The sequence below is a fragment of the Oryzias latipes genome, chromosome 3 (genome assembly GCF_053564925.1).
Source record: "Oryzias latipes strain Hd-rR chromosome 3, Olatipes_Hd-rR_3.1".
In the NCBI taxonomy this organism is placed as follows: domain Eukaryota; kingdom Metazoa; phylum Chordata; class Actinopteri; order Beloniformes; family Adrianichthyidae; genus Oryzias; species Oryzias latipes.
The window spans coordinates 22,740,179-22,757,244 of NC_136239.1; the positions used below are offsets into that span (position 1 = coordinate 22,740,179).

The 17,066-nt window shown below is 39.7% G+C and overlaps 1 protein-coding gene across 1 annotated transcript in view; it reads left to right on the top strand.

Moving 5' to 3' along the window:
* The first annotated feature begins 1,123 nt into the window (after positions 1 to 1,123).
* Positions 1,124 to 17,066, top strand: part of sox6 (SRY-box transcription factor 6) — a 77,381-nt gene continuing 61,438 nt past the window's right edge. The window contains exons 1-2 of the mRNA NM_001164868.1: positions 1,124 to 1,354; positions 3,740 to 3,950. Of these exons, the coding sequence (NP_001158340.1) occupies positions 1,124 to 1,354; positions 3,740 to 3,950 (442 nt within the window). The remainder of the gene's footprint in view (positions 1,355 to 3,739; positions 3,951 to 17,066) is intronic.

A 17,066-nucleotide genomic window follows, 5' to 3' on the forward strand; every position in this document is an offset into this window, starting at 1 on the left:
TCTCTGCACGTTCTCCCTCAACAAGCTGAGGGTGAATGTAAAGTGCTGTCACACTGACCCCTGTGGATAGAGCAGGAGAACGGGGCAGATGGTGATCAGTGATGAAATGTAGAAGTGTTTGCAGGCAGAGGACTTTCTTGCCACCAAATGTTTGCTCTTGTCCGGCTCATGCAAAGAAAAATATGCATTCACTTGTCCCCCCCAGAAGATTGCGCCACAAGTAGTCAGTTTTCTATGAGACAAAATCTTCCAATTGAGAGGGATAAACAGAGCAAGAGCTCAGGAAAAGGGGATTTGGAATAGAACATGGCCAAACTCCTCCTCTCCACTGCACATCATAGGAAGGCCATGTTGTCCCCTTTTTTTTATTTTAGTACCAAATGCATAATTAGATTTGCTGGCACTGTTTAATTTCATTCAATGTAACACGAGGCATGAGTGCAGCCTCATTAATTGTGAGAAGAAGTAAAATTGGTTGCTTAAATTTTACTACAAAAAGAGTTCAATTGAAAAAGGTGCGGGGAAAAAAATATGAAATTAGAATTAATATGAGTTTCCTTTGCACCTGATAATCACTTACACTCTTCACTGCAATATTCATGAAAGCACATGACAGTTCTGTGAATGCAGCCCACAGCTTTTGGTTTTTAAGCTGCCTAAGTGGGATTTGTTTGCCTTGGGGACCACTGTCGCTCCAAAATGTTAATAATTTCCTAATTGGGCTCATAGAATCAAAGGATGTAGAGATTTGCTTTTGTTTGTATTTGATTACTTCTGAGTAAAATTCTCTCTTACAAGGAATATTAGGAAATAATGAAGTCAGTTGAAAGACAAGACCAAATCAACCCCAAAAGAAATAAATTACCTCAGGTATAATGGAAATAAATTAAATCATCAAAGAAAAAAAAGCTACCAGGCGTTTTTATTCATTAACTTTATAAAAAAGTTTTATCAAATTTTTCTTCTTCTTTTTTTGTCAATTCATTTCTACTACTGCATCATTCATCTTCATTAATTGCAGGATAAATATCCAAAATGTTTTTTTTAAGCAATTCTCACAAGATACTAAGTCTTTTCTGTTCTCCATTTCCTTTTTTTTTTTTTTTTGCTCCACAGCAGAGTCATGTCTTCTAAGCAGGCCACGTCTCCTTTTGCCTCTGTGGTTGATGGTGATGATGCCATGAGTCAGGAGCACTTGACCTGGGAGAAAGAAGAGAGTTCAGAGGCCCACGGCACACCACAGCTCCCCCTGCACAGCCTGCTTCATGGAAAGGCCCCAGATGAAATGCAGCCTCTGAGCAGTGTACCGACAGAGAGCGACTGGGACAGCCTAATGTCAGCACAGCAGCGCATGGTGAGCCAGGGATACTACTACACACACACACACACACACACAAAAACAATCAGCAGTTTATGATCACATATTTACATCCATCCCTATGATAATTGATGTGATATTAGACTCTCATTATAAGAGGCACTACCTAATCCAGTGTTAATATAGCTATAAATTGAAAGAAATTATTAATCCTTCCTTGGATGTTCATGATCCCTGATTAACACATGTATTCATTTTGCTTTTTATAAATTGTCTCATCCGATGCCCTCATTTTTTACTAATGTGAAACCTATAGGATTTTGGTGTTATCTGACCAACAGACTACTGGTAAATATTATAAACTGTCACTGAAAGCATTTTTTTTTGCACAAAAACACATGAGTTTAGCGACTTCTTACAACTGTTTTACATTGTCTCTAACAATATCTCAACTTTGACTGTGGCACGTGACGTTTTTTTGTGCTGTGTCTGAGGTACATCTGCAGCCAAACCCCAGTACAAAGCAGACCTGCTTTGATATGAACAAAACAAGGAAGAGCACATGTTCTTGTGCTGCGTGGACATGGAAGACAGGTGGTTGTCAATGACAGACGGCTCTGCACTAAAGAGACCCAGAGGGCCTCTGAAGCAGCTCTGTAGTTGTCTACTGGGAAGTTCGACACCTAAACTTCGCAGCACAAGAATTATGTGAACACACACATATGTACTGCAGCAAATTAGTCCAGACAAACCAGACTGAATGCAGGTTGGGCAACAAAGGATTTTTTAATTTTTATAATTATCTTTTGTACATTATGCCTTAATTTATGTTAGATTAAAACATTTATTTAAAAAAAGCTGCAATAACATGCCTTATAATAGCAACAAAAATAACATTGCCAAACACGAATGAGCATTTTTTTAAATTCACGATTTAACACATAAAGTTGAAGTGAAATTTTTTTCTATTACTTACACATTATACAGTAATAATTAATGCACGATTAACAAAAAATATTGCACAGGAAAGTTGATGCCTAAAAAAATAATTTTTTGATTAAGTTGTAATGACAATAAATGCGTCACAGTAATCTAAAATGAGCACAATGTGGGTTTGTTGCACATTTTATACAGAAGTTGGAGTGTTTTCCTGTAACATATCAAACTGTTTTAAATAAAAGAAAACAAAACAGAAGAAAAACAACAAAGAGAAGGATTAAAACCAAAAAAAGGATAAAAAGAGAAGGTAATGGGATAAGGTGGAGGGAATCTGAGTGTTGTCTTTACTGATTAACAAACCGTATTGCCGTGCCATGTGTCTGTGTGGGCTGTGCCCTGAACTCACGCCAACTGATTAACCCAGCACTGTTCCACTCCCCTCAAGCACTCTCCACTGTCTCTGCCGCGCTGCATAATCATCTAGCCCAAGGCTGGGAGGTGCCGCCCGGTCGTGCCACCCTGGCGCTTGGTACCAGACCACCCCACACTTCACTGCAAGTCTGCCTCAAGCTTGACATGCCACAAGGGGATGAGAAATTGGCACTGTCAAGACTGCCGCTCAGTTTACAGGGATCTTGGCTTTTTATTTAGAATTTTTATCTCATTTAAATCATTTTTATTGGGTTTTTTCCATTATAGATGTTTATTCTCTTAACAATGTGTGGTAACATTTAAATCAGAGTTAACTTTTTTAGGTTTAACGACCCCTGTCTGCTCTGCTATCTTGTGCTTTCTCAGACTCGTCAAACCATAATTAACGCTACCTTCTGCAGGAATCGGGCCTCAGTCGCGGTCTGGGTCCTGATTACACACTCTCGTGTGCAGAGTATTCTCCTTCCTATTCTTCTCTACCTTTTCCATCAAGTTTGTGCATGGGGAACACTCGACCAGTAAGCCAAAAACAGGACCCTCGGTTAAATACTAAACCATTTACAGGTGGGACCAAGAAAAAACAACAGTCTAAGACAGAACGCAGATTTACGAATGCTCCAGGCACTCAGCTGAGGATAGTTCTCCACCATAAAATGAACAAATTACACACCAGACACCCCAACACAGATGCACTCTCAACAGTAATTTAAAAGATTATAGTAGGCATGTTTCTCTGTGTAGTCTGTTCAGATGAATACTAAAGCTATGGTGCATTATAGGTGTGCTTCAAGTGTACATCATCATTTCATCCCAATTTTTCACTTGTCATATCAGCTGGCTATGCTTAAAGTACAGTTGCTCCATATAAAGACAGAAAGTAGCCATTTGGCAAAGGCAAATCGCCCCTTGAGCTGCTAAAAACCGGCAATCATTGCATTTGAATGAAGAAATGTCAAAAAGCTCAAAGAGCTCCAACAGAGCACATCATCATTTAATATACATCATGCCTTCCATCTGAACCCTCTCAACTTTTTTTTTCTGTCTCTACAGGAATCTGACAGCAACAAAGTATGCTCCTTGTACTCCTTTCGGAACAATTCCACCTCTCCACACAAGCCTGAGGAGGGGGCCCGGGAGCGAAGTGACTTGCTGAGCGGATCAGCTTTTGGAACTCCTGAGCGGCGCAAAGGAAGTCTGGCAGACGTGGTGGATACACTGAAGCAGAAGAAACTGGAGGAGATGACAAAGACAGAGCAAGACGGTATGACTCCCCCCTGAGTGTGCACTTGTGTGTTTGTGGAATGCCTACCTCTTCCAAACTGGGCCTTTTCAGATATTACCTCTTTCTTTACACATTTTACTTTGCTTCCTGCTTGGCACACTTCTCTTTTAATGTCTCTGTCTCGCCGACTAACATAAGCTGGGAATACTGACGTTACAGTATTTCCAGTTTGTTCTGAACCTTTTCCAATGTGACAAAGACTGTGTGGCATAGCTCCTCAGTGTAAGTGTGGTCCTCATTCACGCCAAGGAAAACTGACGATAAAACTCACGGTGCTGAACTGACGCCAGGAACAGGGACTTTTTTTTTGCCTCACACAGCACTTTATAGTTATATTTTAGCAACCTGTAAAATATTCCAAAGCCTTTTCAAAGTTTTTACATGTTTTACGTGCCTAATTAGTTCATTTTAGTCAACATAGTATGGACAGTGTAACACTATGATTAGACTTTTAGATCTTTGTCATGTCTGCACCTATTTCGCCCAGTTTTCTGCTCCCTAGTACAGCCTGCAGTCTGTCAGGAGTATGTAGCAAAAAAACAAATATTTGAAAGAGCTGCTGAAACACATCCCCCTTCTTAATTAGGGCTGTAGTAATATAACTACATCCAATCAAATGTTAAACCCCCTTGGGAAAGCATGTGTCTCATTTAGTGTCTGGGGAGCTCTTAGCTGAAGCACTTCATCAGATGAATAAATTAGACCTCTGTTAGCCTAAAAATAATTTGCCACTTCTTTTTTAAGTGTACATATGGCGATCTTTGTATCACAGCATCAGAAGCCTCTCACTAGATTGTCATTTGGTCCTGATATGATTGATCATTTGTGTCATTCAGAGAATCCAGAATCCGGTGAAGAAGATATTTTTTAGAAAACTCAAAGATGCTTAACAAGAACAGGTAATCACACAGAAAGTAGACGTTATCAAATGCATAAAATTACCCAAATCGTTAAAAATTGCAAATACTGCAAGAAAAACATGGATTGAAGAACATTTTTTTCTGCACAGGACTTCTATTAAATGCTATAAACTAGGAATATTCCAATTTCTTAATCTTTCTTGTGTGTTTTTGTCCTAATGCTTATGTTTTCCCCTACATTTTTCAGCTTAATAACCTCAGAAACAATATTTTGTCATTTAAAAGTCAGAAGTCGGTGCTACTTATTTGTCTACAGTGCATTCCCTGCATTTTTGTTTCAGAGCTGATTTTTTTTACAGCAATATTGTTAGTGCTCACAGTAGCATCAGTGGGCATTATGATAATGAGCCCCAGCTGGTGAAGGCTGGTTTTCGCAGTAATTTAAATGGTCAAGTGCAGCTTGTAATCCAGGGCCGTATGCTAGTGCAGAGAGGGGAGAGTGCTTTGGAGAGCCATACAGCTGTTTTAATCTCCTGTTAATAATAGTGGCTCGGTCTGCCTCATGTGCCGTGTGTCATTGTAACTAAAACACACTCCCTTGCCGGAGGAAATTAGTTTCTAAGGGATGAGCATTGCTAAAGACAAGAGCCCCAGACAGTTCAACGGGCTGTGCTCATGCTGCCAGAACCAGGTATGATCTTGCCCTGAGAACACTCAAAGACTAAGTTTTAGTGGTGAAGATCAGTGATGCTTTAAAAGAAAAATGAAATCTAACAAAAAAAGTTTTTTTATATAAATCTTTCAGAACTTTATTTCTTAACTCTTTGCCTTTTTAGAAATGATGCTGAGAATGAAAACAGGAATGCTCAAGGAAACCCCAAAAATGTATGAGAAGACGTTTGTCATCTTAATGATGTTTTGTTGTGTCACGAGCAACAGAGGAGCTAAATTTAAAGATTATTTATACATGACAACTGGCGTGTCTAATTTTACTGCTTCGGTTCATGTCTGGTCAGGATCATATGGTCCTCAATGAAGCTTGGCCATCTGCTGCCATTCTTCTAAGCCGTCTTGTCAGGTCATGATAGTTCATTGTCCTCATGGCATGAAGATAAACAGGGATTTTGAAGAAGATAAAAAAAACAAATGGCTTATTGTAATATTTCTCCACTTTACAGTGTCCATACCAAATGGGACACAAAAACGCTCTATGAGGGAATGACAGAATGATCAGTCCTATTCCCAGAGACGAACTAATAACGCATTTGAGGTGTTTTCATTTATGGTCGTGTTTTGGATATTTTGCATCCATAGATTAACTTTTAGGTTCAAAAGTGTGGAAGGAATGAAGATAAATTAATGTAAAGCAATCAACATGATATCATTTTATGCATCCATTTGAGGAAGTGATGTACCACCATTTGTTATTTACCACAATACCAATAAACCTATAACAATATGGACATTATTAGAGGTATCATTCCCCTGTCCCTACCTCTCTATATATGTACCCTTTCAACCTCTCTATCCAGCCACCCTTTCTCTCCGTCGCTGCTCCTTAAAGTGCTTTAAGTGCTTGTGACTGTGCTAATGAATGAAAATGTCCTCCCAGCAGTGAGCACTGCATTTAGCTGAATAGTCACCTTTGCTGTAAAAGCTCTATTAGGCCCAGTTGCCAGCAGGGCTAACGATTGTGCCCCATGTTTATTTACTAGGTATTGTAAATGCATTATTTATGGATAAGCCTCCAGACAGCGCTTGTCAAGAGATAAAATGTCAGTTTTAAGTATTGGGGCAAAAAGAAAAATAGCCACCATTATAAAACGCCAAGGTGACCTTGCTTTGATTCACGTGCAATTAGAACTGTTTTATATAATGCACTAAAGCATTAATCAATACTGGCAAGTCAACACAGAAATACTTGTGTGTTGAGTCTTTATGATCGTCCCCAAGACAAGGACGAGTAATTGGGTTTCCGCCTCTTGTTGAAGCTTTTAGGCATTTTCTCGAGATCTGTATCGACTTGTGGAATCCATGCCAAAAACGAGCAGGACTGAAGAGAAATGTATCGTGTCCATCTGTTTTTACCGTGCAAAATGCTGAAAGATGCGAAGCCTTAACCAAAAAAATTTCTTTAAGTAAAAAGTTTGTGAAGAAGAAGAAAGGATTAGATTTTTTTGATTAATAGTTAATGTTTTTATATTTTATGTTTTCTTCAGTAAAAAATACTTTTTTTCAATGATTTTATTGATGCTGTTTCTGAAACATAAAACATTTGACAGAATAATATTTTTAATAATATTAGGAATTCTAACACTTTCACAGCATTATTCATAGTCAAACTGTCAAAGAGCCTCAACAAAATAGGCTTTGAGTCAAAAATACCTAAAAAGAATTGTAATTTTTTAGATCTTTTTTTTTTTTTTGCATCAGCCAGAGCAGATCTGTAGATGCTTTAATAATGCTCAACACCTGGAACCTTTTGACAGACTCATGGCTAATTAGCTCAGCAACTAGGAGTCAAAAAAGAAAAAAGCTACAGTTGCTTTTTAATCCCAGGTTGACAGCTATTTAACAGCTTCTGAGAAAAGACTTCCACTTTAAGTGGAGCAGGTAATGTTGGAGCTGTGACATAAAGCAGTGTAGCAGGGTGTGCCTCTTGACTCATTGTGCTCGAGCGCTGGTTTGTGATTGTTTGCGGTTCCTCACTTCCACCCAGACCTCATTTTCTCTCTGTGCCCCCCCCCATTTGTAAGTGTAGTCCCCGTGGCGAGTCTGTGTATTGTGGCTGTATAATGACTGCGCAGTAAGTTGAGTATAGAGGAGTGATCTGTATTGTGCGAGAAGCCCCCGGTCATTAAATGCTATAACAACATATCATGAAATGAGAATCAGGGATGGTTGAAAGCTTTGGAAGAGAATAGGATCATCTCTAAGCCTCTGGTCTGATTAGCACTGATGAACTCTTGACTCTGTTGTCACACCCTTCCCTGTCAGTGTCACAGCTTATTCTGAGTACACTCTTGCTAGAAATTGGCTGCAGGTGCTGATTGCACAGATTTATTTTATCTCATTTTTTGCATATATTTAGTTTGTATCATGTACCAAATAATTAAAAAAAAAGGTTTTTGTGCACTCTTTAATACACAAAAATTTCAGTAAAGATCGAGTCCCTCTTTTAAAAAAAGGGTTGCTTTTTCTACCTCCCCTTTAAGTTCCGCCCTTCTTGCTGCTCATCTCATCCCAGCTGCCATATCATCTGGTTCTGCTTTATCCCACCTAATTAATAGGAATCTTTGTTATAATGATCTGAGCATGAGCCTCGGTGCATGCATATGCAATGAGGGCTGGAAATCCAGTTGCCTTGGCTCCTGATTTTGAGACATTTTTTGCAAATATCTTTGTGTGCCTCTGACTGCAGCATCCTTCCGGACAGTGTAAGGCCAGGACTCTGCTGTTAGGACATGCACACAGGCCAGACATCTGCCAAGCATATCCCCAGTGTGATGTTCCAACAACTTTGATAAGCTGTTGTTTCTTTCAGGAAATTTCAGCACGCTCTTTATCTTGATAATCTGTTTGATGAAATAGCCAATTTTTCTGTGTGTGTGTTCACACATGCATGTACAGTACGTGTCAGTGGGGGCCTTCCTGCATATGTGTGTGTGTGTGTGTGTGTTCTCCCTTGGCCTGTGGCGTGGTGCAGCAGCTCAGTGGAGCAGCGCTCTGCTCTGTCACTTTTGTTTGAATGGGTAATGCAGATGTGTTCAGGCTGAGGAGACATGAGCTGGAATCGCTTGTTAGGACACACGATCAAAAGTGGCTCAGTGCTCTCTGCCAATCAAGCCTCTTGTCACCCTGTGAAGGAGACGTTAAATAGATTTTCGGCTGCATGCCTCAGGCCGCCTGCCAAGCTGACATGTGAACTTGGTCGCTGACTCGGCCTGTTTTTATCATTTATCCTCTTCCTTCTCTTTTATACTTAAAAAAAATGCCTCTCTTCTATGCTTTTCTTGTCTGTCTTACCTGATCGTAATCCACATTTTCTCCTCCTCCCGTAAATTTCCTGCCCACCCTTTCTAACTCTCCAGTGATACAGTTGCTTCTCTGCCAGGTTGAGATCAGAGCCCACTCCTAAATGCAGTGGCTCCAAGGGGGGAATGGTAAGCCCTGGGTGTCTGCTCCACCACTGAATTATGTATCTATTATCAGTTCCAAAACAGTGCCCTCAAGTAAACAGGCCCACCCCTGTAGGGACTCAGCACAGGTTTCATTTCACACAACCTAAGATACAGATTTTGTTGCCCCTTTCAAAACGACAACCCCTTTCTGCTGTCTTGGTCGTTCCGATGACAAAACAAGCAGCTGCCTCTTCAATGTCCCATTCTTTGCATTCAAGATCACCTTCCTCACTTCTCATATTCCGATTAGTCAACAGTAGCAACTGCTGTGGAGCATTCCAGGGGCCATCTTCCTGGGTTTCAGCTGTTGAGCTTGTATCCCTACACCCATGCTGCACAAAACTCCCATTGTGATGCCAACTTACTGGCTGCACAGAAGCCCCTTGATAGGAGGAAGCGGGTGTCTCTGAGTGACAAATCACAGCCAGGGTCACACAGAGCCTGGCTTGTCTTTTCTTGGTCACTAATTCACACATTGGCATCGGTAAGTCTAATTTTTGAAGAGTTCCTGTTAAAATCACACTTTGTGACATCACTACCACTACAGCTTTAGCAGAAGTTGTCATGACCCGACAGTTTCATGTTGCAGCATAGCTTTTGGACATATACAGGACAGGAGACATTGATGCTTCTATATTTGTCATTAAGCTGTGTGGGCTGTGATACAGCACCCTTGTTAGGCAGTTAAACTTAAAGAAGAGTCAGTTATGAGGTTGTGGTGGTGGTGGGGAGGGGGTGCTCAGGCAGTCAGAAATAGAAGGAACAAGGGCTATTCCAATATGGATAAAAAGACGGAGTGAGGACACATATGTCCTGTGTCTGAGAACGCTGAAATATTGTGCCACATTTGGGTGCCACCTATTACCGTTGTAGCTAAAGCATTCAGATCCTTAACATTCTCCCCAGATCTCTTGATAAAAGAACCTGAGTCATCCGGCCAAGGATTAAAATAGTGTGAGTGGAACTCCCAGCCTGGTCACAGACGCCCTCTGCGGCCCGCTAATGATTTCTCTGCAAGGTACTTCGCAAAGAGATCCGCAAAGAGATCCGCCTTTACATAACAAAACATGACAACGCGCACACATTTACTCTATTAACATAGTTGCATTGTTACCCCCCCTTAAACATCAAGCATTTTCCACTACACTGTGATGAGCTGCTTCCTGAACAAAGAGATTATTTAATCACTGTTTCCTCCCGATCTTTGTTTCTGCTTTGTACAGAAACATTACACGTACAGGGAGGCGTGATGGAACTGTCAAACACAATGAGCAGAACTGTATTTTATTACTGTAGTGAGGGTGGGTGCCAATGATTATAATCACCTGATGAATATTATTGTCGTCAGGAGAACTCCTAAGGCCAATTTTTATGGCAATACTGGACACTGAAACCTCACTTCCTTGTGAGGTAATTTCATATGTTCACGTAAAAATAAAATTCTTTTTGACAAAAATTGACCTTTTTTTCCCCTATTTTTACAACACTGTCTGCGATCATCTGCCTTCTTCTTCTTTCTCATATTAGTTCTGGGTGGTTGGCACTTTGCTCAACAAAGCCTCTGCTGTAAGCCTGTTGTTTGCTTCCCCGTTGTGAGCTGGACCAATGAGCTGAGTCCCATGAGAAGCAAAATTCTCCATCTTTGCTCAGCAGGTTTCAGTCTGTATAGCTCCATACCGCCCAGACAGGCAGTGGTAACAAGAAATGCTGCCTTTATTATAGCCGAACAACAGGACACTTGGCAGACGGCAAATGGATGTGGACTTCCTAAAAGTTAAGGAGTTTAACCTTCATAAAGGCTTTTGCAACTTACCGTAATGTTCCATTGTTCAGCTTAGAGGCAGCTTCAATAAAAATACAAAAATAAGCAGTAACTCTATTGATTACTCTCCAGTGAGCAAATTAAGTGTAGTGCTATATAAAAAGACTACAAACAAAGTTAATTTTCAAAAATTAGCTTAAGCTGTTTATTTGGAATTTTTCCCATTTCCTGTGCCTGTAATCAACACTATTAATATTGTTGTTTTTTTATTAACTAGTATGGCGAATAGCAGTATTAGCATTTACTGTCATGTCATCTGCAGTATTTTTTTTTAAAATTATAAATAAGTATGAAGTTCATTAATTTAGTTGTGTTCAGTGGAAGCTGTCCAGCATTCCCAAAATAAAATTTCAATGTCTTCACTAGACGCATTCATGTGAATCCTATTAGTCTCTTTTTGTAGAGTCAGACACCCATTAATTTGCTAAATCCCACTCAACTGCCATGATCAGAGTACTCTACGTTTTCCTCACATTAATTTAACATAGATGAATAAATGCGAATGTTTTTTGAGCATTGATTAGCAGGCAAGTTTACGTCTGACAGTAAAATTGCATAGTAAACCCCCAAAAAATCTCCCCTATGCAAGGTACCCAGTAATTAAATCTTTGTGGAAAATTATTATAATTTATTACAGTGTGTGGACCGTAATGATTGCCAACATCAAATGTAAATTATAAATGAAATCAAGTCTACATGTTTCTGCTCTAAGTGTTCAGCCTCCCTACACCCGAGTGCTGATCTGATCTATTTTTATGTGTCCTTTTTTACTCCCTAAGCTCTCTCTCCTCTGTGCCAACATACAAAGTAGCAATTGTGCTATTTAACAATATTATCAATAAAATACAATATTGTCTCGTAAGTGATAAGACTCAGTATTCCCTTTCCTTGAAACAATATTTCAAGGAAAGGCTGGAGAGTGAACGGGGAATAAAAAGTTCATTTTGCCGTCCAAGCATTTAATGGTCTTAGTTCTTAAAAGTGACCTTGTGGGGTAGAAGGCAGAGCTGCACAGCAGCTTCTTCCAGCTGCACACATGGCATCCATCGGGGGCACAATCACGCACAGTCCCAACACCTCAGGCTCGGACATATGTTGAGTTTTATTTCATTCTTCTGACATTAATCCTGTTCACCAGCTGTTCAGCCAGCTGCCACTCTCCGGCTTAAGGGAAAATTGCAGTTTTGGGGGCGCTGAGTGTTGGTTTATTTTGGCTCCTCGTCTCCTCATCACAAAACTTTGATTGAGAGTTTCTGTTTTTTCCCTTCCTACTTCCAGGTTTTTTTGACTGCCTTTCCCTGTCAATCTCTGTCTTTTGGTGTCTTTGCTTTTGTTTTTCAAATTTGGAAACAGGTTGAGTGTACGATTTTAAATCTGGCTTCTGGAATCCTCCTAGAAAAGAACGGAAGAAAGGAAATGCTTTCTCATGAAAGCATTTGTTAGATATCCCAACTGTGAAATCTGTTTAACCGATGGTGATCTGCCAGCATTTCATGAGGATTAGCTTGGACATGGCCTTAGCCTGTACAGTTATGATTATTGACATATTGAGGCTGACATATTTCACATTTATGGGCATTGTCTAGAAGCAAACGCAAGTGTTCTTAATGTCATTTCTGCTGAAGTACGGCTGGGCAGTCCACGAGCAAGGGCCGCAATGAATTGATCATTGCTCACTGCTCACTTTAATAATTCAAGCCTGATTGCCACAGAGTGCCGCAGTAAAATGGATTGGGACAGGTCACATGCTGCTCTGCTCAGGAGGTGAAGCCTCTCGGGGATGCTTAATTCATATATGCTTGATAGACACGTGTCCTGTTTGGAAAGGTCATAGTGCTGTGTACGCGTGTGGACAGCTCCTCAGAATGGGGAGGTCAGCTCAGTGGGATTAACATCTTGGTCAGCCCAGACAGAGAAAAGGCGAGAGGCAAAAAAACCAGAGCGCCGAGCTTCCTAAAGTGAGAACAAACACACTGAAAGTTGCGTGGGGTTTGGAAATCTTTAATCTTTTTTTTTCTTCTTCTTAAACCCCTCCAGACAGTACGACGGTGAACCGGTGCCACATAATTAAGAAGGGCAGCATGATTAAATTTGCTAAGAGAAATTTGTCATCAACGACAAAAAGCAAGGCAAGAGTTTAAAGCTCAAACAACTCTGATTTTAACAGTTAATCCACTGTTAGGCCTTATCAAAGCTTTTCCAAAGCCTCAAACAGCTGATCATGAAAAGACCTTTGACTTATCAGGAATAGAAATCGTCTGGTGACCTTTTAACCTTTTCCAAGACTGATTTAACAAAGACGCTCAGCAGGAATGGGCTTAAAAGAGAGAGAAAAAAGAGCAAGTAGTTCCTTTTTTCCGAATGGAGCAGATCTTTTTTAAAAGTAAACTAATGACAACTGTTTACATAAGGGAACAGGATCGTCTAAAGGTGACTAACAGAGATGTTCAGCCAGTGGAATAATGATTAGGTGTCAGTTAAAGAGAGCCCACCACGAAGAGCAGGTGTTCTGCATCACATTTACAATGGCACAGAGCTGGACCTCTTTATTTATGCACAACAGCACCAGTAATTATACATTAAAAAGCTGGAATCATTTAACTGCACCTGAGAGTCTTCTGGAAAGTGGTAGAGGTTATTACAACTGTTGACAATGAGGAAAGGTAATTGCCTGAAAATGAGCGACAACGCAGTGTTGTGTTCAGAATGTTTTTTTTTTCCTCTCTCAAGCTCCCGCTTTAGAGTTTGCATTGTGCAGCATCACCCGGGTGTGTAACCTATTGCGTTCCGATTGCTCCTTTGCAATTAGTGCCCTTTTTGTCCTCACTTCAATAACAGCATGATTATGGAGACTTCAGAAGTATTTGCAGCTTCCAACAGCTGTTGTCTCAGGGACTACCGGATGAATGACAAAAACATGTTTTCTCTTAGGATTTCACTTCCCTGCCTGCCTCTTGCAATTATTATGTTTTATTTGGTTTGATGACGGGGTCTTGTTTTTAGTGTGCCTGTGATTAAGATATTCAAAGGACTCCTTGGAGTGTGTCACAGTCATTTTATCGTTTTTATCAATCTCGACTTTTGATTTGTTTCCCGTTCAGTGCAGAGTGGATGAGAAATTAGACTTTAACCTATTGCAGTCTGTCTGAGAGTCTGACGGTTGTACTTTTTAAGAGTAATTATCTCTGAAAGAAATTTAGTGTTCCCACATGTGTGAGAATGTCAGGAATTTTACTGCTTTTTGAAATGGTTCATTCTTTTTTTTTCTTTTTTTTAAATTAAATGGGATCTTAGATGAATGCAAAATGCAGATTTATTCTGACTTTTATTTACGGGTATTCAGGATCAGCCCACAAAGTCACATATTTTGCCTCAATAAATAAATTTAAACTACATTTTCTTACATTTCATTCTGTAAAACAGGAAAAAAAAACTTTGAGTAAGTGCCAATCTTTAAAAAACACGTGTGCAAGGGTATTGCTGCTGCATTTATAACTTTAAAGAATTTTTACAAATGTGTAGTGAGACCAGAATTTTCAGGTGATTCCTTCTTTACAGTGCTTTTTAATATCGCCCAATGTTCTTCAACATCAGGTATTCAAGGATATGCCTGAAAAAAATATGTTGTGTTACAGTCGGGCTGTGTTTCTCTAAAATGTCGATGTTGTTTTCTGCACCAATGCCGCCAGAACAAATGTGGAAATTACTTTTGCTAAAGCTACTGATGCAGCCTAATAATTTTCACACGTAAGCTTTTGGACTAGTTGATAAAAAGATTGTGCTCCTACTTTTAGTTTTAGTCATGTACATGCTATTCTTCCAGACAAGATATGGAAGTGGTTTGTCTGACCGTATTTAGGGTTATTTTTTGTTTTTTTCTGAGAAATATTTCGAATGCCGCTGACTTTTTCTAACCACTGAGAAAAAATGTTGTGCACCGGTACTAGTTTGTTTCAGTCCACAGTAAATACTTTACACAGAATAAGTTGTCCTCTTCAGTTTACTCCCCCGCCCTCCACTTTAAATGCAAATTCTTCTATTATGATTTGCTATTCAATCCTCTGCATTGTGGTTATCAATTAATTAATATGCCTAGTGTCAGCTAATCGTTGATTTTTGCTCATAACCCAGAGCTAAAGGCAAAGTCTCTTGTTTTTTTTTTTTTTGTTTTTTTTTATCCACATCTTATGCAAAATTTCAGAAAGGACTCTTTTCTCTGCCAACTGCTTTTCGACACAACAAACACTCAAACACAAGTATCATCTTTCTCCTGGGAGAATAAGTCTCACAGAGAGGCTCAGAATGCAGTGGCAGGCAGTTGAAACGTTTTCGTTGCTGACAACCCAGGGTAATAAAAAACCCGCTGCTGCATGTTTCAACAAACCATTTTTATGCATTGAGGCGGTCATGGTTTCTCTGAAACATGATGGCCTAATGCGTTGCATCAACTTTTTTAGTAATTCTTTAAAAGCCTGAAAATGTGTGAAGTGAGGCAGTCAAAGTAAGTGCTGTAAGTTAATAGTTTAGTATGATTTATCGTTCCACTTTGCTCTTCATGGTTGTTTTAGAATTAGAACGTGAAGCGCTTTTATCTTTGTTTTATTGTTCTTAACTTTACCACGAATTATTATGGAAGCGATTCTGTAGCATAATTAAAAATAAAAGTCAAAACCAGAAATTCTTTTTCATTTTCAAAATGAAGCTGCATTTTTTGACTCAAAATTAAAATGAAAAAGCAATCCGCCAAAATGCTTTTTCATTTTCTTCTTCAACACCGCTTATGCTGTCACTTAATTAAAATGTATTTTTAATTATGCCACAGAATTGCTTCCATAAATTATTAACTTGAACTTAATTTAGCAATAGACATCGGTTTCTTTTTCGTTCTTTTTTTGGCAATAGAAAATAAAAGTTAAATTCTGATTAGTTGTTTCCCTCATGGTCAGAAGAAAAAAAAACTGAAAGATGAGAAGATAGAATGACAGACAAAGAGCAGAAATAGCTGTAATATTTTTCCCTAAAACTGTCAGGGAGTCAGTCGGTGTCAGGACAGATAGTCGTAACCTGCCGCTGACTGCAGCTTTACTCCTGTGGTTTACACTCAACATGATATTAAAGCACCACTGGCTGCCAGGTGCTGAAGGCTTTGCTTATGTCATGCATCAACTTAGAACATTCCTTTGTTAAGATTTATGACGTTCCTTAGCTTTGTTTTTAATACAGTTAAAGAAGCAGTCTAATCTTGCCAATTTATCTGCTTTAGGTATTTTCTCTCCTGCGCCTGTTTATCCCCATCAGTAAGATCACAAAGTACCTGCATAGAAAAGCTGTACACTGAAGATGTCAGCTCTGATACAAGACAAATACCACTTCAGGCAATGTCAATTTAGAGACGGTGGATCATTTCTATCTCGGCAGAAAGAAAATGTTCGGAGTATTTTTTGGGGAGTTTGTAGCACAAGCCCAAGACAATGACTCCCAGGCAGGCTTACAAGTCCAGAAGCCTTTTTGCTCTCAATGGGAAAATGTCTTGGATACATTTTCCAGTAGTTTTGTCTTGTATGTGGCTATCTGTGCTAGCTGCAGAGTGGAAGGTCTCTGTCTGTGCCAGGCGAGGGTCCATAGGGACCATTGGAATCGCTGGGCCTGGAGGAAGTTGGTCTGGGTCCAGTGGGGCGATCTGAGCCTGGTGACAAGCCAAGCTGTCTACTGCAGGGACGCTGGGAAAATGTAAATAAAGGCCTGATAAGGGCTATTGTTTTCATTCCATTCTCATCCCAGCTGAATGGCTTGCTCCCCAGCCGCTGAGCATTTTATCTGAGGATGGGGAGGGGAACAAAATGGAAGGCATGGGGGTGTGTGAGACTTAATAGCCCCCACAGGAAAATAAAAATAAACTTGCAGGACTATTCTCTTGTTTAAGCTAATTCCCCAGAATGTGATGTCCTAGTTTGAAACAACAAGAAAGGCAAGAACTAAAAACTTTACAAAACTTAAGAAGTTCACCAGCTGTCACTGGTGACTGTTCTTGCTTTTCCTTCCAAATTAGCTCAAATCATAAATTAAGAGTAACTAAAACATCAACAGTAATCTGTTTTGCTGTAATTCAGTGTGTATTTGGTATGTAAGCGTTGATAAGGTTCTCTGTCATGTTCCAACAGTAATTATTTTGTTGATACAAACCAGTGTTTCCATTGGCATCTTTATTTCCTCTTGAGGAAAGAGACATTCT